Source organism: Haliaeetus albicilla, chromosome 7 (genome assembly GCF_947461875.1).
Source record: "Haliaeetus albicilla chromosome 7, bHalAlb1.1, whole genome shotgun sequence".
NCBI lineage: Eukaryota > Metazoa > Chordata > Aves > Accipitriformes > Accipitridae > Haliaeetus > Haliaeetus albicilla.
The window spans coordinates 41,012,142-41,034,267 of NC_091489.1; the positions used below are offsets into that span (position 1 = coordinate 41,012,142).

The 22,126-nt window shown below is 43.4% G+C and overlaps 2 protein-coding genes across 5 annotated transcripts in view; both read right to left on the reverse strand.

Annotated features, from left to right (window-relative positions):
• Positions 1–3,866, reverse strand: part of SIK2 (salt inducible kinase 2) — a 63,584-nt gene extending 59,718 nt beyond the window's left edge. For 2 of the 3 annotated variants that reach the window (XM_069787993.1, XM_069787992.1), the window contains exon 1: positions 3,568–3,866. In XM_069787993.1, coding sequence (XP_069644094.1) covers positions 3,568–3,717 — 150 coding nt within the window. In that variant the 5' untranslated portion in view covers positions 3,718–3,866. The remainder of the gene's footprint in view (positions 1–3,567) is intronic. The other variant, XM_069787991.1, reaches the window with a different exon arrangement.
• A 4,504-nt stretch (positions 3,867–8,370) lies between these two features.
• On the reverse strand, positions 8,371–20,574 carry LAYN (layilin). Of its 2 annotated transcripts, XM_069788002.1 has the most exons (8): positions 20,248–20,574; positions 18,893–18,916; positions 17,445–17,742; positions 14,976–15,133; positions 14,569–14,607; positions 14,116–14,199; positions 13,268–13,370; positions 8,371–12,541 (listed from the first exon to the last, which is right to left on the reverse strand). In XM_069788002.1, exons 1-8 carry the CDS (start codon positions 20,312–20,314, stop codon positions 12,184–12,186), a joined length of 1,131 nt encoding a protein of 376 aa, XP_069644103.1. In that variant the 5' UTR covers positions 20,315–20,574; the 3' UTR covers positions 8,371–12,183. The 2 variants fall into 2 exon arrangements, with proteins under 2 accessions (XP_069644103.1, XP_069644102.1); XM_069788001.1 differs by lacking the exon at positions 18,893–18,916 and having other exon boundaries at positions 20,248–20,414.
• Between the last annotated feature and the right edge of the window lie 1,552 nt (positions 20,575–22,126).

The window sequence follows — 22,126 nt, forward strand, 5'->3', positions numbered from 1 at the left end:
CAAACCACCTGTAACATATCAGACAGCTAAAAGCATAACTGGGAACCGTAAGGACATACTAGTTGTAAGGGTTTCCTTTTCATCTGAGAAGCAATGGCTAGTATTCTTCTGCAGATGACTAATCGTTAGGGGGTATTAGTTACAGAATTTTGAGGGTGGGTGGGGAACAAGACTTTCACACATAGCCTATTCACAAAGACTTTCCTTCATCCTTAAAGTGTATTGCTTTTTTCCAAGTAGTACCTTCATCTGTTCCAAGAGCTTTTCACTACTGTTCATTATTTCACACATCATCATATTTCACTAGAAGCAAATATTCATCCTCTTGAACTTTATGCTTCCAATTACTTTTGTTCTCTTTTCTTAGTCTCCTCTTCTCCTTCTGAAGAGAAATTTTGCTTATTTGTGCATGCCTCATTAATGAAAGTTACCCTGAGATCACAGGATTTCTCGGCAAAAGGATAAATTAGCATGGCAGGAAAGCATGTGTCATTAACTTAAATGGCAACAAACACACAACAAGCAAAGCAAAGGTCACATTCAACCATGTAGCCCACTCTGGGGCACCCTGTATGGACTATCATTAAAGAGGGTCATGCACTACCTCCACTATTACAAAGACATATCAATCCCCCCATTTTTCTTAACTTTCACACTTCTTTCTGTCTGACTATTTAGTAATGCACTTTTAGTGTTGCATTAATATAGGATTCAAGTTATGATTTCTGAGTTCATTTGCGTACACCATCTACTACCCTGTCCTATGTGTATCTTCTACTTCATGCTTGGTTTCATTTTATTCTCACCTACACTTTGCTAACAATTTATGGCAACTATATTTACTATTTTCAGCTCAAGTTACAATTTTATATTCTGATATGTAGGTTTTCCATAAAAAGGATTGATTCTGTATATAATCCACAAGTGCTGACCTTTCAAGGTAATAAGATCCCATCTTTTTTTACCTTGACAGTTACTGGCTAGTCAGACAGGCAAATATTTTTATAGGTCAAAACCAGATAAAATACAATTTCAAAGTACCAATGCTGAAAAAGCCCAACAACAAACAGGTTCTAAATTTAAAGGGTTCAAATAGGGAGATTCAGGAGAAACTCAGACAAGGAAATAGTCCTTTTTAAAAATGCTTTCTGAGCAAGTCTCAACAGCAACACAGCGCAGATCTTCCCACAGTACAGACCTTATGGTACACAGGTACAGCCTTTCCAGAACCTAATAAGCTGAATATCCTTCCACGCTAAGTTTAATAAAGGCACAGATGAATTTGAGGAATTAGCAACTCAAGAAGTTTCAGCAACAGTTTAGAGCAAGCTTAAAATATGAGCAGCCTCCATCTATAAACATTAATAAGCAGGACTTCCACTTTATGTGCATAGTGAACTAACACTAAATCAAGTGAGATGGTCCAAACTTGAAGTGCTTATTCAAAGTAGTATTTAGCTAGAATTAACTTCCCCTGACATCACTAGGAGTAATCTTAATAGGGTTCCCCTTCCTCAAAGGCCACATAAATACTTCCAGCAACTAACTCAGCAATTAAGTTCCAGATAAACATTCTCTTACTGCAGAAAGTCAATGTAGGTGTACTGAAAAATGAAAAGACCTTGACACAAATCACCACCACAGGCAAGTCTGCTGTAAAAAATCATGCAGAAGATGAAAAAGGCTTCAGACTGGACACAAGGCTCCTCAGAAAAGGAAAGCTGGTTAAAAAAATTCACGACTGTATTAGAATGCACCGGAGTTCAGCAATTTCTTAGAACACAGATGGAAAAATCATACCAGATCTGGGGAGCTGTTAAGCTCTAAGTTTCCTGTAACCTTGTTATTTTAAACAATACGAAACAAATACACTTTCTAAAATTACAAATAAAAATAAAGATTAAAGTTTTCATCCCCGTCACAAAGTCTGCCAAAGAAATGAGAACTAAAAAGTAAACAACTTACTATCAAGTGAAGTGTTTAGAAGGTTGGCATATGGCATCAAACTTGGGAACAGAACACTAACATTGCAAGGTCTTTGCTTGGCTCTTCAGTAATAGCAAGGAAGGATTTCAAAATAATTAACAGTTTATTATGAAACTTGAGAAATAAGACAATAAGAGAAATTTCTTTTAATACTTGGGATGCAAAGCTCATCTATCACTGCACAGCCAGAACAATGTTAGCATTGCAGGTTTGTTTTTTTTAAGTCCAAGCTAAGGGCACTTTTCATTCCTGTAAGGAATGATTTTACCACACAAAACCACAGCACCTGAATAATTGCAGGTCTTTTCAGTTTTTTTACCTTGTACTTCAGACAATATTTTATTTACTTTTGTCTGGTACAGAGCAGCACTGTAAGCTCTTCTTCAGTAAACAATGAAAGCAACCATAACAGAACCTTACAAAAAAGCTTACCTCTAGGTATAGTGACCAAAACTACCCAAGAAGAAAATATAAGAGGAAGCTGACCTTCCAAAGCCATTGGTCTCATCAGATACCTGTTTTTAAAAAGTGAACATGACCGCATTTTGTCCACACAGGGTTACAATCGTTTTTGTTTTAGGTAAACCAGAAGATATTAACAATCTACACGCTAGTAATCACCTGGTAACATATACAGTGGTGGCAGGGTGGTTAAACAAAGAGGCTAAAAATGGTTGAATTTGGTTAACTGGCAGGATGATGTATTGAAGAATTCAGGATACACACACACAAAAGTTCCTTTGCTAAAGCAGACTACCGACATAGAAGGACTGCTCATCTGCAAGTATTGTCCAGGTCAGGAAGCCGTAAAACGTTCAGGATGCGAAAGCAGGCACAAGGCAAGGTTTGAACCTTCCCTATTAACAGAGAGTTACCCCTATCTGATGGCTACCCTCACGAACTAAGCCGACAGCTGCCCGCCCCCTGCCCCCTCCCGCCCCGAGCATCCTTACTGCGATAGCAACACACCGTCTGGGGCCTGAGCCACAGCGGCACCCCGCTACAGCCACACCAGGAGCCGTTATCGCTGCCCTTGCCGGGACGATGAAAGCAAGAAAACAAACACGAACGGCGGCCAGGGCTCCTGCTCCAAGGCCTGCCCGCAGCCCAACACCTCAAGTCAATAAAACATCTCCCCGCCTCCCTCCCGTGCTGGTAGGGACAAAAGGCGCAAGCAGCCTGCAAGGGCGCTGCTGCACGCCCCCGTCGAGCCACCCAGGCCGTCCCCCCCAATAAACCCTCAGCGGAGCCCCACAGCCCCGAGGCCAGCTGCCCGCCCCCCACCCCACAGCCTGGAGCGGAGCCCCGTAGCCCCAACGCCGGCCGCCCCTCCACGCCCCGCTGAGCCAGCCGAGCCCCGACGGCCAGCTCCCCCCAAAGCCCGCAGCAGCGCCTCACGACGGCCCCCGCCCTCCTCCAAACGCCGAGAGCTGCCGCGCCTGCGGGCACCCGAGCCCTGCTGCCCCACGCCCGGCCGGGAGAGGCCCAGGGGCCGCGGGAGGGGCCGGGCTAGGCACGGGCAAGGGGCGACGGCGGCCCCCGCCGCCTCGCCGCGTCTCGCCTTGCCGCGCCTCGCCTCACCTCGCTGCGCGTGATGCGGTGCCGCGCCAGCTTGACCACGGCGAAGTTGCCTTTGCCCAGCGTGCCCTCGATGTCGTAGAAACCGACACGGACGGGCCCGAGCCCGCGGGGCAGCAGCGGGGGGGGCCGCCGGGGCTCGGCCATTACCATGCTGGGCGCGGGGGGGCGGCGGCGGCGGCGGGCGGTCGATCGATCGATCGAGCGGCGGCGGCTCCGGCGCGAGAGGCGGCGGCGGCTCGAGTCTGCCCGCGGCGCTCTGGAGCCGCGCCGCCCCGCCCCCTCCGCCCTCCTCCACCAACCGCGCGTCACAGCGCGCGTCAGCGGGGGCGGAGCCTCGCCATGGCAACCGCAGCCACCGCGGCGGGGCGGCCGCCTGGCCTCTCCTCCCCTCCCCTCCCCGGCGGCCCCCGCGGCAGGTCGGCGTGGCACCCGCTGGTGCTCTAGCCGCCGCGTGCCGCCCCAGCGCTGCTGCAGGGCCCTCCGCGTTGTTGTGGGGATTGCCCGCCCCGGCTGCGCTCCGCCTCTGCGCTGCGGCCGGGGGAAAGCTCCCCCTCGTGCCCTCAGCTCCGTCGCCCCTCGCACCTGCGCGCACTGCGCGGCTACTGGAGGGGAGGGGAGGCGAGGCGAGGCGAGGCCACCTGCAGCTCCTCGTTAGCGGGACGAGGAGAAATGAGGAGTCTGCCCCCAGGTGTCCCTCCAGCCCTGAATCAGGGTCTCCGTGGCCCCGAGGGTGCTCGGGGCGCAGAGCTTGGGCTGCCGCATCTGGGTCAGAGACTCTCTGGGTGGTCTGCGTAGTAGTAGTTTCCTGATGGAAATACCCTCTCCCTGGCAGTGAGCAGCATTTCCAGCGGACCAAGTTATTCCAGATCAGAAAGATGCCTTTTCTTAGTACATCAGCCTCCCCAAACGCCGATCAACATCATGCAAAACTCACCTTGAGTATGGTGTGCAGTTCTGCAGTTAAATTGTGCCCCACAATTTAAGAAGAACATGAAGGTGCTTGAGTGTGTACAGAGGAGAGCAACAAAGCTGGTGAAAGGGCTGGAAGGCATGTCCTGTGAGGAGCGGCTGAGCACTTGGGGCTCGTCTAGTTTGGAGAAAAGGAGGCTGAGGGTTGACCTCATTGCTCTCTACAGCTTCCTGAGGAGGGGATGTGGAGAGGGAGGTGCTGAGCTCTTCTCCCTTGGGATCCAGTGAGAGGACATGTGGGAATAGCTCAAAGCTGTGTCAGGGGAGGTTCAGACTGGACATGAGGAAGCATTACTTTACTGAGAGGGTGGTCAAACACTGGAACAGGCTTCCTAGAGAGGTGGTTGATACCCCGAGCTTGTCAGTGTTTGAGAGGCATTTGGACAATGCCCTTAACAATGTGCTTTAGCTTTGAGCCCTGAAGTGGTCAGGCAGTTGGACTAGACAATTGTTGTAGGTCCCTTCCAACTGAACTATTCTATTCATTTCCTGCACACCTGGAAAGACAGATTTGGAAGCTTTGTTAGGCCCTTTGACATAAAATGGTTAGAGGCCCTGCAGAGTTGGCAATGTACATGTGAAAAAAGTTAAGGCCTTTTATGCTAAATTTCCTTTCCGGTACTAAGTCCACCTAGTCTGCTTTACGTTTGCACTTACATGTTAGCTTGCTTTCATTTAAAAAATGCCATGCTCATTTCAACTCTGCAGCAATCTTTCCCAGTTCACACCTGTCCCTGTCTGATCGCTCCCTCTCCCGTGACCCATTTCACGCTGGAGGACTGGTACCTTCTGACATTTGGATATGAGGAATCACCCCTGGAGGCTTTGCTCAGTTCCACTGACTGAACAAGGCACGTCCAAAAGCTAATGGTACAAGAGCACACGTGTCTGTTGAATCAGCTGCAGGTTCAGCAACAGTCACAGACCTTTTATGAACACAGTGCAGTGGACACAAACACAGCTCAAAACAGAGCAGGGCCACAAAAAGCAAGTGGAAGAATGCAAGAAACAAACTTCTGTCTCTTGCTTTCCCTTTGTATACATGTCTTACATGTAAAGCTGCCTCTTACTTGTGGAAAGTTGGTAAAATGTGTTACATGTCAAAGAGCAGTGACTGTTCTGCAAAGGGAACTGAAGACCTTGGTGAAAAGTTAATGCTTGTCCTTCACTGCACTTGCAGTTCATGAGATTCCTCTAAGAAATGACATTTTGAGGTGATGCTGCTGACTTCTTAGATTGCTATGGATAATAACCGTGCTGTTACTGTTCTATTTATCCCCATAAGAAGTTCTGGCAATGACTAACTGATGACTTCAGTTAGTCAGACATCCACCCTTTTAAATGATTGATAGGTGCATGAGCAAGCTTACCATAATCCTACTTGAATAGAAAATGGTGTCATCCCAAGCTGCTACTTGTGAAAGTTCACTCCCGTTTCACCCTATAGGATGCTTCATTTTTTTCAGAAATCTGAAACACTGACCAAAGAATAATTCTAGCATGATGCAAGCTTGGTGTGTTAAAAGTAACTTTTTCTACATTGTGCAAAACATTGCTTAATGTTCCTTCCTAGTCACTTTATTAAAAATAAAATTTTTAGTAATAAAATTTTTATTTGTTTCCTGCCCACTTTCATCCATGTAAAACCTCACCAGACTGGTGCAAAATCAATTATTAAGTCAGATTTTGTGTTCGCCATAATAAACTTTTGCAGAAACTTTCTTGTGCTGCACAATGCCATTTTTGGCTTGAAAGTTCAGGTTACAAAAACATTTCTTAATAACGCTGCTAGAGGAACCGCAGTCACAAAAACATTCTTTGTACAGCAGCTTTTGAAGGCCATTGATGGCTTTTGCTATGCTTCAAGGAAAGTGGTTCGAGTGCTTCTCACAAACACTGGTACTGGGGAGCTCTGCCAGGCCACTGTCAACATTCGGCTGAATGACACAAACTGTGGAGCACACATGCCCTCTTGTGGCCAATGTTCCTGTACAGACTACTACAGCTTTGATGTTCTACTAAACGGAGATGCCAAAGAAAAGAAATTATAAAATTACCTCGCCTTCTAATAACTTCCAGAGATGCTGAGCACATGCAGCTGACTTTGCCTGAGTTCAGTAAACCAGCAGCTCAAAAGACCAGGGCACACTCTTAGTTGCCAAAATATGGCTTTACATGTTTACACACCTAAGAGCATTTTCCTCTCATTTCCTGTTTTTCAATGCCTAAAAGATGCTTAGCGCGCCTGCCAAAAAAAAAAAAAAAAAAAAAGAGAACAGACCAGGCGTACAAGAGTAAAAGTGGATAGACACACAATTGCTTGATAAAAGGACACTAATTACTGCATTAGAAGCCCTGGACATTGCAAGCACCCAGCAATTACTACTCTCCCATACCAGGATTTTGCTTTTCAGGAGAAATGTTTACTAACTGCGTGTCATTTTCAAAACAGGTACAAGTTTTTGTTTGGGGTTTTTTGTTTGTTTGTTTGTTTGGGGGTTTTTGTGTTGTGTGTTTTTTTTTTTTTTTTAAAGGGATTATTTCTTTCAGGGCTTCATCTTGTACCACTGTCTATGGAGGAACAGAGTGAGATTGGCAGACACTCTGATACTGCAGATAAGCAGAACAGAGCCATTGTGCACATCAACCTCACCTGTAACATTCAGGAAGTGAGAGAAGCAGCTGTGGCAACTGACCAATATATTTCCATGTTTGCAATAGACAGCAATAGCACACAGATCTAGAAATGTCTTCCTGCATATTTATGCATGCATATTGGCGGAACGCACTCATAGCCATGTTGTGCACTCATTTCTGTTGTTGTTTCAGTCCCACATAAAATACCTTCTGCCAAAGCCTTTGGCACATCTTTGTTTCCTGGTGGCTTATGCAAATTGCGTTTGCTTCATTTTCCTATTTAATTATTTCCATGCAATGGAGAAGAGCAAACTTTTAGGGAACCCTGTCAAAAGCTAAATTCATTTCAGGTGCTTCATAGACAGACTTGGTTGGCAGCGAATTGTTGCTCTTCTGGAGCTGGAAATATTCACCTGCAGAGCAATAGGTGAATAATATTTGTGCTTCTGTTTGGCATGCTTCATTTGCTTGGTCATTTTCCCTCCATTACCTGGTCTCTGATAAAGAAGAAAAAAGCAAACCCAAAAACCAGATGGATCCAAAACCTGGAGTTTAGCAAATCCCTAGTGTAAAGCCAGACAAAGCAGATAGGTAGAATTCTTTGTGATTTTAACAATGTATTCTGAAGAGTTCTGCCTTAGCAAGCATTTCACAGTGTCAAGATTGCCTCAGCTGGCACCTTTCTTTTAGCTCTGCATTATATCTTGCATGCCTTCAAGCAAAACTCGTCCAGCAGAAGACTGGACACACTTCTGTCCATCACAGTGTACACAAGGTATCCTAAACAAATAAATACTCTTAACGAAAACATTCAACAAGGGAAAGGAGATGAACAGAAGTCTTTCCTTGCCACAATACTGCAGGCTATTAAATAGGGATGTTTGGCTGAGAAATGACTGAGAGTTACATGGCAATCTTCAAGAGTGCTTAAGACTCCACTAAGTAAATCTGAACTAAGGATTTGAGAAGTCTAGACAGAGCTACAAAGCTTAAAAATTTCCCTTGGCTGTTTAAATCGTAACACTGAAGACTAATTTGTCTTATCGCAGTAAGTACTCCTGTGTTCAGAAGTCCCGTGCTTGACTGAGATCTGTGGACAAAAGCTTTGCTGAAAAGTTGATACAATTGCAACAAATACAGAATGGCAAAACTTGGGGTGTTGTGGGGTTTTTTTATACATAGACAGATAGGCAAACAGGCATTTACTATTTTTATTTGGCTTGTGAAAGGTCAAACGTGATCCGACAGAGTAAGTAAAAAAGATTACTTGCCATACACAGGGCCAGGTACCAGAACTGCTTGACCAAACCATATCTTTAATCAAATAATTTTTTATACATAATGACTTCATCTAGACATGCTTCAAAATTGCTGCACATATCTGCCGGACAATAAAATTAAATTTTTGTCAATTACAAGGCCTCATTATTGTATGTCTCAAAATTGTAAGTCTCAAAGTCACTTCAGAGTCATTCATTCTTAGATTCCAGGCATCCCTAGAAGCCTGTGAAATGCTGTTATTTCTGTTTTTCACATGGGACTGAGACACTCGGTAGTTAAGATCAGACTGAGATGGAGTACAGAGCTGAATCCAAATGGCCCCAGATACATGATAATGTCCAAAATGCTTTATTTTTTTCAGAGCAGATGTCCAGCTGCCCAATGTTCAGTTTACTCGGTTCTCTATGTGGCATTCCCACTTCTTTCTCAGTTCAATGGGATACAATCAAATAGAACTCCATTTTTAAGGAACAGCTCCATTGCTGGAATAATTGGAAACAGAGTAAGTGCAGACAAAGCAAAATGTGCTGGTTTACTCAAAGCTGAACATATTTGTCTTGAGAATATATAAACCAGTATATGAAACAGCTGAGATATCAGATCAGACAGGACAGATAAATGTTAATGGCCTAATTTTGCAGTGCTTTCTACACATACACAGCTATGAACACGCAAAGGTCCCTAGCAAGAAGCTATACAGCTCTGAATGCAAACCTCTAAGCATATTCATTACTTCAGTATTAACAGCAGGACTCCATTCCCATAAGAAACGCAGACTAGTCCTGTAGTGAAAAAAATCCAGAGGCCACACTGCTGCTATCAGTACTTCATGGCTTCTGACTTTGCTGTAGAATCTGCCACTTGCTGCAGAACTTGTGCTCCAGACTCCACATATCCAATTTAGCACCAATGTGTTCAGGTAAGGACAAACATCTTTAAAAAGCAGGAAGTGCAAAACAATGCTGTGTTGTCCATCTATAGCCTGAAGCAGCTGCAGAGCACAGGAATGGATTGCGCGCATTCATTTCAGTGGGGGGAATCTTACATTTGTAAATGTATCTTCAGTTTTGCAGATCTCAGTATTAACATTAAACATTTTACAGAAAGCAGTCCTTTATGGAACCAGATCTCATGCCTATTTGATAAATTCGAATTCCCTTCCTATTCCTTTCCAAAAGCCTTGGCAATTGCAAGTACCTCCAACTTCATGTAAACTAACTTTTACAGTGGAATTCAGCTAAAGCAAGCCCATATCCAGCAGCACATGGGATTTTGCCCTGAGCATATTCAAGTCAATATGAATCTCAGTTTTTATCCAAACTCCTGTTACACTTAGCTGCACTGACAAATGCGACAGTGCAGAGACCTTGCCCCAGGGAGTTAGCTCCAAGGTCCTATGAAGGTCGTTGAGTCCTTACAACTATGAGACAAACATTGATCTGATCAAGTCTCATGAACAAAATATATATCAGGAAGCCCTAGTAAAAACCAAGGTAATCATGATTCCAGGTTGTCAGCACTGCTCCTGAGTCCCCTTTGCTCTGTTTCTTATCATATACAGTGATGCTCTCTGTACTACATGGTGTAGGAAATTACAAGCTTACAGGGAAGGTGCTGGAATGACCTCTGTCTAGTGCATGGAAGACTTGTCCATGTAACGAGTTCAAAATCAAAGACATCTAGTTACTTAAGAATACATGCTGATGGGCAAACTCTGTACCTTCTTGATTCCAAGTAAAGTTGTCTGGTATTCAACTTGCTGTGGGTAGCTCTAGTTATCTCTTCACCAAATCACAGTTAGGCAAGCACAGTTTAAAGCCAGGCACCCAACTTTTCATTTAGTTGCCTTTCTGCATTCTCAGTGATAAATGACATTACCCTCCCAAGCAGAAAAGACAGTGCTCTGAAAAAAGATGCACGGGACCACCCTTCTCTCTTTTCCAATACATATTCCCTATTCTTGTGATGCAAGTGATCTCCTGCAGCGTGCTTCAAAAGGCCTTAAAACATACCAATGACCAAGTTAAATTCAGTTTATCTTGGAATAAATAGTTCATCACTGCTGTTTTTAACTTTCTGCAACAGAAATCTCGTATTTATGTACAGTTGGTTAAAATAACTATACATTCTCAGTTCAATAAAGAGAAATTAAACTCAGTGTAACTCTTGGAATATCCTGTTAGCCTGCTCTTGCTTCTTATACACCTTAGAGAGGATAAAACTCCAGCCTGAATTTGCCTCTGCAGACATTTGGACAGATCCTTCATACCACTTCCATGGCAAATGCATACCCTTGGTTCCTCCTAGCTCCTTAACAACTTTATTAACTGTGCTGCAAATAACAGAGAAACAGAGATAATGATCTGAAAAAACCCTCAGTGTGGAGCATCATCTCTTGTCTGTTTCCCTTAGAAGTCAAGCAGTGAACTACAGACTGTGAATTCTTTCTGAGTTAAATGGTGTTCCTTCATATTCTTGCTTGTTCCCAATATCTAACAGGAAAATTCTTATGTCACCTGAATTTATACTTTGTTGTGTGGCAGTTGCTATGCCCTGCTGCCATTCATTTCTACTCCTCCAAAGGTGCAGGAAAATGGGAGGTATCTAATATTGGCTTCAAAACGATGCCTTAAAAACTATGGTAAAATAAGATATTCCCTCACCCTGTCAGAGAGGAAATTGCATGAACTATCCTCAGTACCCCACCTTAATACTTATTTAATCTATGTACTGGGATATGTGAAGTCCCTGTAAATAGACAACAGATAATTTATTATAACTGATTAGCTTGATACTTTAGTTTACCTGTCAAAATGCTGTTTTTAATCCAATTCTTTACATTCACATACCGTTTCATAAATTCCATCTCTATGGAATAAATAAATTCCATCTCTATGGGGATTAATATCAGGATGTCAGTCTTCATGGAATTCAGTACATGTCACAGGCTGCTCTAACTCCCGAGACCAATCAGAATGCTTTGGATTACCCCACTCCCTTCCTTTAGCATTGCAGAGAAGTCCCTTGTTCCTTGCTTTGCAATTCCTTTTGCCAGAGGACAAGTAAGGGAACACAGTTAACCTTATGACACCAAAGCACTTACTGGGATTCTTTAAAAACCAACCTAATGGTACAAGTAACACACAGTTATGTGCTCTGACTCACATACACTGCCTTGGCAGTAGGAACTAGAAGGGAGGGGTAGAAGCAGAAACCACACTAGTCTCCTTTTTGTGAAGTGCCTGTCAGCGTCATAGGTAAATGGTGAGAGAGGCCAACACAGCTGGGATATGGGCTGACATGGAAACAATGACCAACCCTGCAACCATGGCAGCTTTCTTGGGGGCACCTATGAGAATCCAAGTGCGACCAGTGATTGACTTTTGACTTTTAACACCTTTGAAGATGAGTAGGTCAGTTAAATAAATGGGAATTTTGGATTGTCCTTTAGTTTCAAAGGCATATCTTTGGAGTACAAAAAAGAACGAAGAGTATTAATGAGCCATTTCTGGGGCAAAAAGGGGCTTGATGCAAAGCAAAATATATACATTCTTTTCAGTCTGGATCTTTAAAAACCCACATTCTTTCAAAAAAAGAGAAGAATATAGGGACAATGCAAAACCAGGATAATCACATATACTATCATTAAAACAAGTGCATAGGGAGGGCAGGTTAACTTGTACCGATATTCACTGTCATCCATATTCCAGGCTTTTTTTGTCCATTTCCTTAATACTCATAAATCTCATTCTCCACCCAGCCTGATTCCTTGCTCCTCCCCACATGGTCTCCACACAGCTCATAGATATCATTGGTCACAAAGCCACTTTCAGTACTGGCCAATGTCACAAAGCCGCTCGTTGATGTATTCATTGCTGCATCGTCATAATCCCTGGAGAGGCTGTCAAGCACTTTATCTTCCTGTGTACGGAAGGAAGAATTCTTAGCGCCAGGCCTGGTTCCGGCCAGATCTGCTTCTGATTGCTTCTTGATTACTTTGTAAATATCCAGATTTGGACTGTTCCTCCCGGGGTTAGACAGCCATGCATCTTCCTCCTTTGGGCTTGCATCTATTTGCTCCTGTCTCCTTAGGGACGGAGGAAAGAGGACAAGTCATAATACGTTTTTTTTTACAGAGGCAAATACAAAACAATACCACACCTCTCTTACAGTAATTTAATGATGACCCTTGAGGAAAGCAGACACTCAGAGCCTGGACTCAGGATGACATTTGTTATTACTTGCAATTCCAGGTGTGCGGCAGCAGGCTGCATACCCAGGGTAGTCCCATGGCAGGACCTGCTGGGGTACCCTAGCACTCTGCTGCCAGCTGAGATGCTAAGGCAGCAAAGCTCAACACTGACACTCCCAAAACCACAGCCAGCATCCCCACCAGAGGTACTGTGCACACAGGGAAAGCAAGGAGAGGAAATTGGTAAACATTATTTGCTCCAAACATATATTCTTTTATTTCTATTACTCTGTTTTTCACTTTCGAAGGTGATCTTCTGATAAATCAGATCTTTTCTTCAATAAGAAAACTTAAATGCTAACACTTCAAAATCATCATCTTGTTTCATGCTATTCCCTAACTACTATATGTCTGTGAACATAACAAAATGGCATAATGTGATTTACTTAAAATTTTACTTCACAACTAACTCAGCCTGGAGCATCCATGCCACTTTTTAAACATTTATTTGGCTGAAAGCAGTCCTCTCCAGAGTATCTTACAGGATCCTGAAGCTAGCTGTAAAATGACTGCCAGGACAAGATATCATAGGTTCAATTGTTACAGAAAAATGTCACTTACCTCTTTGCAAAAAGCCAGAACCAGAAGATGGCTGTAAAGACCATCAGGAGAAGCAGCACAGGAATGCTGGGAATAAGGATGTAGGCAAGACTCTGAACAGGTTCTACGGGTAAAAATGAGATTCTTGCTTTTATTCACTTCCAGTTGCATTTGACATGCACAGAACTTCATAGAAAAACTAACAGTAGCAAAAGGCAGCATCATCACACCTCAATAGGCTTCTAGTCTTGTTCATAATCTAGCAGTATCTACTTCTCAAAGGCAGCAAGCCTGACAGAGACCGATCATCTAGTTAAGCAGGTTAAAGTAAAAAAAGCTCAAATCTTCAAGATGAGGAACCAACAAGCCTCACTGTCCCACTGTAAGAAGGCAACAGTGGTACAAGGTAATGAGATATGCTGTCTTTTAAAAGCTTAGGAACACCCAGCCAAAAGATTTCAGAGAGCAAAATATCTTTTATTATCTGTGAATTTGTAGGGGGAAAGTCAGTGTGATAAGAAGAAACTGAAAGTTTTTCATAGCTAATAATAGACTTACAAACAAAACATTAACAATTTAGACATTCTGAAGTGATTCAATAAATTAAAAGTACCTTTTTCAGACCCAAAATACTTTGCACAGCTTTAGATTTAGAACATTTTGGTAGCCAAAGCAATCAGTTTACATTTGTCCTGGAAAGGATTTGAAGGAATTTTTTTTTTTTTCAGATGCAGTTGCCTAAATTCAGTCTTCTACATTTAGGGTCAAACACTTCAAACTGCAATGTTGACTGTTTACAGCCACATGTGAGAAAAGCGGGTGTGCATAGTTAGAGAGAGAGCAGGCCAGCTGTTGAATGCACAACATACCTTTGGCTTCTACAACTGTTATATTAGCATCTTTCTTACGGTGTTCTTCTGGGAATACTGGATTCAAGGGCTCTGTTGCAACATCTGGAAAGAAGCAGCTTAATTAATACTGCAGATGTTATTTGAAAGAGTTTAAGAATCATAAAAAGTGAAGGTGAGAGGAGATTGAAGAGACTGCCAGCTGCAAAGATGTGTAAGGTGTACTGGTACTCTTTTTGCTTAGATTTCTGCAGCATGACCAACAGTCCCAGATACTGCATCAACAACAGCAAGACTGTGTTCTTGAAGAATGGATTATAGAATAGCACAAGGAAAGTGCAAACTGCAGGGAAGCTTCTTGCTTAATAAGTTTTCAGTCTGTGAGTGTCCTTGACAATGAATGTAACGGAGAGTATTTCTACTGAAAGTTAGCATATAATTAAAAAAAGCCCCAAACAAATATCTATAACTTACCTCTTTGAGAATTCTCTATTGGAGCATTCGTTGGCTTCTCTAAAAGAAAAAAAGATATGCAGTTTCCTCATAAGCTTGAGTAGGGAGACCAAGTGTACTGAATATAGTCCAATAACATGAGCATCCTTCTTTAGTGTTCTCTCTCCCTCAGGCCCCATTTGAGATCTCAAATACTTTATAAAAATCCTCTGAGAATTCCTAGAAATCACAAGGCAAGTAGCTACAGATATTAGATACTGAGACTCTTTTCCCCAGGACTCACATTAAATTTAAAGATATCTGTCTCCCACCACATCTTTCCAGTGAAGCTAAGAAAGGGTTTCCCTATCTGCTACTGCAATCTCCTCATACCTCGTCTTGGGGACTGGGAGCAGGTTGGTTTCTAAAGCTACAGAATGACTCATTACCAAGAGAATATTTGCAAATGAAGTTATTTTTCATGTTGCATCTGTCATCATTCCATTGAAACATGTAAGGACCTCCGACACCTGGTGGGGCAGATGGCTGGTGGTACATCACAACACAGATTTCACTCCCACAGGATGGCTCATCTACATACCAGTTCCTAAAGAAAATACAACAAATATGTCAAGTAAGACTTGACATCACTTTCCGTGGTACTGAAGGAGCTCAGGTGGGAATACAGCATATAGGGCATGACAGAGGGCAGAATCAAAGAGGAATACATCTCAGCACACCCCATCCCACCCTTGCCCCTGCTTCCACTGTGTAAAAGTAGGAACAATAACAACACAATTATTTGCAGTGTATCTTCTCTCTTTGGAATTCCTAATTTTCAAAGAAAACTCAGCAAGCAAGGTGTTCAACAAATACTAGGGAGTGAAGGGCTGAGTACCTCACTGCCTGAAACTCCTCTGCGAGGCTGAGTGAAAGCTCAAGAGAACTTTGACTTTCTCCATACTGCCTTTACACACCTGTGCAAAATCAGCTATCAAAATGATTTTTGCTCTCTGACTTCAGTGGCCAATGCCTGCAAAATTTTGACACTTATTCAATAAGAAAATGAAAAAGCTAAGCAGGATCTGTTTTTCTCTGTCTAGAAAAACACTAACAGGAAAAAACCCTGTCTTGTGGATAATTTTATTTATTTATTTTTTTTAATAGTAGACTTCACCACTGAAAAACTGTGTAGGCCTTTCCAAGTACAACACAGGAAAGAGGCTCCACTACTTAGTGCTCTATAATACAACCATTACTGAAGAGGCATGTTATGCATCTCAGAGAAACACTTCTAAGACTGCGTCCTGATTTTGAAAAATGTTCAATACCCACCGATTTTGGAACAAGCAATGTTCTGCATGCCAAGCACTGTCTGAAAGCTGATCCATACAGTATAAATAGTTCTAGATACACCAAGGTATTCAACGTGGGAAAAAACCCACACATGTTAAAGCAGCATTTTTTCAATCACTACAATGCTGTACTCCTCCCTCACTTCCTTCCCCTCCTAGTGCTGCCCCCCCCCCCCCCCCCCCGCCATGCCCCTGATCTTTTCCTTGGCTATATCATTTAGCATAAATAAGCTATGTCTCACCAACAAAAATAATAATAAATAAAAAAGCTATGTCTGTTTCTTAGCAGCAGCATATCTGGTTCTAGCTTCCTATTATCTACCCCCAGTATCTGAACAACAGGAGAAACTTTAATATATTAAACAGTACTAAAAGCAGCTCTGTTTCATTCATTGCTGCACAAAGCAACTAAAATTTCTTATGGGTTCCCAAAGCATAAAGCTCACAATAACAAGGTATTTTTACACATCCAATATAAAGAAGAATGCAAAGGCAGACCTGTCATACATATGATACGTTGTCATAAAATATTTAAGAATGTTTGGGTTATTTCATGAAATTTGCAGTTCAATCATTGTAAATGCAGCAAGCAGTTAAGGATAATGAGTGAACATTGTAGAGTTTGGTTTTTTTAAAATTACTTTAATCACAGGTTCAATAGTAAATATCCACCAGGCAAAACTCCCTTGAACCTGTACTGCAGAGCTGGCACCTCGTTGCCAAGGCTTTCATCAACCTGGCAATATTTAGAGCAGATTTTCTACTTCTATACCACAGAAAGGCAGACCTTGTAGGCCTGGATCTAAGAATATCTTTCATCTAGAAAACTGTGACTCATGATTGAAATAAATCATAATTTAGCAGAACTTTTGAGGCTAAACACATTTTGGTTCTATGCTGAACAGAAATGTGAAAGTAGTGAAAACAACTCCAGCAAACTTGTAATTGGTTATAAATGTTGTTGCCTTCATATTTTAATTACAGCAAATTCTGTGGTTCTGCTTGCCTTAAGACAAGGAGGCAGAAATCTAACAAGTGGTTTGAAAATTTTAATTTTTCATGTCTACAATAAATACTGCAGCTTTCCAATTTTACTGTCTCACAGGAAAAAAATGCTATTCTCTCAGCAAGTAAAAGGAGAAGGGCTCAGCGCTCGGGACATCAGGGACAAAACTTCAGGGGATCTAAAGTGCAGGAACCTTCAGGTCAAAGTACATATTTTGTACATGCCTAATCAGAGATTTTTTTAAGACCAGATTGCTTGTTTTTCCACTTCCTTTTAGCAATCAAAAATTATCAATCTAGCCCAAGCTAGACACTCTAGGTGACTTACATAGAGCAACAAAGAGAGAGCAGGGTCTCTAAAGGGTAATTTGTCTGCCCATTACATCTGGATGGGATGAATCACTCTCTGGAGATACTACCGCTCTTCAGTGACTGCAGAAGTAACACAGATGACAGCTGGGACAACACTGCTTGATTCTTTTGAAAGAATCCTTTCTGATTGCTAAAGGCAGGTGACAGTCCCTGACCTGGTTGCTTCCCAGTCTCACAGGTACCTACCGGAACTTGGATGAGCTGCCATCTGACCAGGAGTACAGGTTCTGACACTCTGTACTATTGTCTACCTCCTCCTTTTTCCTCCTAAGCCCTATCCAAAAATCTCCATCAGAAGCTAAGAGACTCTCAATAAATTTTTCAATCAGTCTTTGCTCTGCTTCTGTTTCAATACTGACTAGATGTCCGCCATCAGCTCTGCAGGCAAGGTGTGCTTCTTCATAGCTGATCCTGTGTGAAGCATCATGAAAATAAACTATTTTGTAGCATGGTTGCTGTGTTCCACCCCGGCAAACTGTCTGTCCTGCAGAAATGAAAAGAAACCTGTTATAGAAACTATGCCTGTTAGTACCAAAAGTGAAGGCCAATACTTCCATTTGGCTGAGTTTTGCACTGTACAATAGTTTATGTAGAAAATATAACACAGGTAAAAAGCCTCTTGTACTACTGGACTGGCAAGTGGGACCTCTGAACTTTTCTTACTGCACATAACAGTTTAGGTTGGTCTGCACAGCACTGTTGTCTCATGTCCTGCACTCCTCAGCTCCCTCATGAATTTTCTGCGATTTGAAGACCATAGGAGTTCCTTACAAAGAAGCAACGCTGCACCAGAGAGCAAGCTGACATGTGCAACGTTTTAAAAAGTGAGTTCCTTTACAAGGGTTCAAGGAGGCTTTTAAAAATTATTTTTAAGGAATTTAAAGGGCTAAAATTAGAGATCCTCTTACACAAGCAGAGATAATTTATCTTCTGGGGTGTATGTAATAGTTTCATGGAGTATATACTGCAGTGTATCAGGATGTGTTCAGACAGTCCAATTGTAAGCATTGCTCTGCACTGTAGACGTTACTGACTGCCCAGGAAGTAAACAATGTCTGTTTTCAGACTGTCATAAGCCAAGGACTTTCTCATGTGTGAAGCAGCATGGCTTATTTTGATTACAAGGAAAGCAAAGATCAAAGTGAAAAGATACATAATCTAAAATTATGCACTTCTGTTTCTCAGCAGAAGAGTCCCGATATTTAGACTGTGGAAACAAACAGTTTTGTTTTACTTGGTAAATATTTCTTTTCAAACACACTGCAGACACAATCTGCTAACCTACATGTTTTTACATAAGAAGAACATGTAGCAACATTTGTAATGTACAGAACAAATGGGATGTGAGGACAGGTCATTATAAACCCCTCCATGGGATATATGCTGGCTTTGCTTTATTCTTATATGTTCCTGCATGGGCACTCTCTTAGAGTGGGAATTTAAACACCTTTTGTATTGGCATTTTTGAACAGTTACGTACGCAGAATCACAGAGCCTGCTAACACTGTACACACAAATTAAAACTGGCTGTACTGCAAAAGCAGTATTTAATAATACATCTCTAAGCATAACCTGTGTTTCTCTTGGTAACTTAACACTCATGCAGGCTGGGTGAAAAAGGCAGAACCCCTTACCTCTTCTCAGGGATATGTCCATTGCTATTGTGAAAGACATAAGAAAAACACAGACAGCACACTGTTATTAAAAAACTGCAGCAACTGTTAGAAAGAGTGTCACAAACTGCCCACGGGTTCTTTTCTGATACACAAACATGATTTTTTCCCCATTAACTGGCAGAAAGTCTCTGTCTTATCAGCCAAACTTGCCATTGCTTTCAGCTAAGGAAAAATTTATTGTAGTTGATTACTGTCCAGACTTCACTGCCAGTTAGATTCCCAAATATAGTTCCGGTAAGAGAGGACAATTGGATATGTAGCTATAACCAATGCTGAAAGTGTTCCTCGTATTTTCCCCTTATCTCCTCATTGCCTACCTGGGATCTGCCTCAAAGCCTGCTGACTTCAGTGAGCCTTGGTAATGTGAGACTAGGGATGAGTCAATTATACTGAGAAGTAAAAATTCATGAAAAGAAATAAATCTCCAACCCCACAGCTGGCAGCTGAGCCCTCTAACTCACTCCCACAAAAGTCCTACTGCCAGCAAGAGCATGGCAGAATTAAAAATTATATTAATAGATATAATAAAACTCCTTGCCTTATGTTGGAATAACATGAATATCTCACAGGTGACAGCGTTCAGGCTTTCTGCTGAACATACCAGCCTATCAAGTCAGGCAGAAACTTGCCCCAGACTGGCTATTCTGTGCCCTAAAAGCAGACTAGACTACCTAGTTTGGGTACTACATCCAAAAATACTGCTGGTCCAACCTTGAGCTGGCATATATCTGTTACTATGAAAGGCGTCTAAGTAGGTGACATTCCTTTGCGCAAAACCGGGAGGACAGACCGATAATCAAAAGAGACTTCGTAGAGGAAGAGTAAGACAAACTAGCGTGGGCTAGAAATTCAGCCAGGCTGGTAATTACTACTGAGGGTGGGATGACAGGAGTAGTTCTGTTAGCCAGGGCAGCATTTAAGATTCCTAGAATGGAGGCAAAAATACAGTAGGGAGAGCAGAACGGTTTCTCAGGGGAAGAGGCAAATGAAACTGGACCACCGGCATGCCCACTTCACGACCAGGTGCTCCCACCCAACGCGGAGGATGCAGACGTCTCCCTAGGGCAGGGCTAGCTCCCGCTGGGGAGTTAGGAGGGGAAAATCACTGCTCCAGGTAGCGCCCGCACGTCCTTGCCTATGTCGCGACGGCCGCCCCAGGCAGCCAAACCCTCCCAGCGCAAGAGGGCAGGCGACGAGTCTCGACGGGGCTACGAGCCCCGTGTCCGGCTCCCCGCGCTCCCCGGCACTCTCAGCGCTCGCCCCGCTCCGCGGAGCCGGGCAAGCGGAGGGCCCGCCAGCCCGTACCCCCTTACCGCTGAGCAGCCGTGCCCCCGCAGCCCAGCCCAGCGCGGCAGCGCACAGGGCCGCGGCCGCCAGCATCCTCCCCGGCTCCGTCGGCGTCCGCGGGGCGCCCGGCTGGCTCCACCGCCCGGCCCCATGCGAGTGGCCCGGGTCCAGCTGCCGGGCCAGAGGGGGGGAGCCGGGAGGGGCCGTCCTCCGGGGAGGAGGGGCCGGGCTCGGCTCAGCCCCGACGCGGGTAGGAGGTGGCAGCGGCGGCGAAGACCCCCGGACAAAGCCCGGGGACGGGACCCGCTGCCCTCGTTGCGCGTCTCTCCGCCGCAGGCAACTGCCTCTCCCGCTGCGGGGCACACGCTAAGCCCACACCTCTTCCCGCTGCTTCCATTCTCAACTCTCCCCTGTGCCGCACTTCACACACCTCATCGCTTCTGCATGTTGCCCCCCGCTCCAGCTTTAGACCCTCCCTGTCCCACACGCAAACGACAAGGCGCGAGCAGAGGAGACACCTCCCTCCACCACAACGTGTGAGTGAGAGAAGCCGCACCTGCAGGCCCTGAAACCAAAGGCTGACCCTCCCCGTTCTGATGTGCAGCTGCCTTTCAGAAACCGCGTCAGGGCAGAAAACAGAACACGGGAACTTTGTTTCAAAGGTTAATAAATGCTGAGCCTGCTTCCTGGTGGCTCGGAAGCTGGTGCACACCTGTTTCCGGGATCACTAGCTCTCCAGCTAAGATTTCGATGCCTCAGCGTCTAAGAGCTTTTTTGCAGGTTGCAGAAAGGGGCAGAGCTCCAAAACGAACAAATGCAGGAGCTCTAAGAGCTATAGTTTCTGCTCACACAGATACTAGCTGGGGTCAATGTTTTAAAATAAATTAATGATTTTATGAAAGACTTAAAACCTAGACCAACTCTTGGGAGTCTGGTTGGAGAAACTATTTCTGAAATCAGTATCTTAGATAGAGACAGATCCTTTAAAATACCATTAAGATCTTCCACGCCAGGTCTCCAGAAGTCAGGAATCTCAGAGGTAGGTGTTGGAGCTGAACTAAGGCTATGGCTTTGCAGCATGTGTCATGTCTGTGGAACGCACACATCAATGGTATTCTAGAGCCGAACTTTTAAATTTCCTAAGTCCTTGGTGATCAAGGTTTGAATTTAGTAAATAACTAGGCACTTGAGCAACTTTACAGACATGAGCAATTCAACTGGTTTCATGAACCTGACTCAGGACTCACATTTTGGTGAGACAGTTTTGCCCTTAATTTCATGTATTTCAGAAGACAAAACAACTCAAAGTGAGGTATGTCCACGGAAGTGACATATGCATTTAACTATTTCCAAACTGTTAGGTCATACAATTGGAAATGCCTCAAATACAGGGAAGAACCGAGCATCTGAACTGGCTAGCCTGAGTTGTAAGACTGAAGCCAGGCCTTTATCAAGCCAATCTTCATTATCTTGATGCTCCACTAACACACTCATTCTTTGGAGAACGTTTGACAAAGGAAATCCTGTTTTGGGGAGTTTTTTCTTGTTTTGAAGACCAAAGTAACCAAAATAATTACAGTGTTTCTAGAAATTAAACAAAACCTCACCTTCTTTACAACTGTAGGTATTTTTATAACACAGTTTAAAAGCCCTACTAATAATTTTAGAAGTCTATCCTTTTTTCAGCGTGTTTGCATTCTAAATCCATTGGAAAGCATTTCTGTAATGGCTCTGAAGGAAAAAAAAATTCTTCAATATATCCATGGCAAGTAGTAGCAGCATTATCAACATGCTTTCTTGAATTACTGGTGAATAAATATTCTGCCACTTGCATTTTACAGCCTCTCCCATATCAAAAGCACAACTGAGGAATACACTGTCATACAACAGCAGCAAAGTGATTAC

Bases quoted from the DNA above. Each gene is read 5' to 3' on its own strand.
- LAYN (XM_069788002.1), bottom strand. From the start codon at position 20,314: ATGCTGGCGGCCGCGGCCCTGTGCGCTGCCGCGCTGGGCTGGGCTGCG. The intron at 17,743-18,892 runs GTAAGGGGTTCT...TCATTTCTGCAG, and splicing joins GGACATATCCCTGAGAAGAG to GACAGACAGTTTGCCGGGGT. The intron at 13,371-14,115 runs GTATGTTGTGCA...TTTTACCCGTAG, and splicing joins AACAGTTGTAGAAGCCAAAG to AACCTGTTCAGAGTCTTGCC.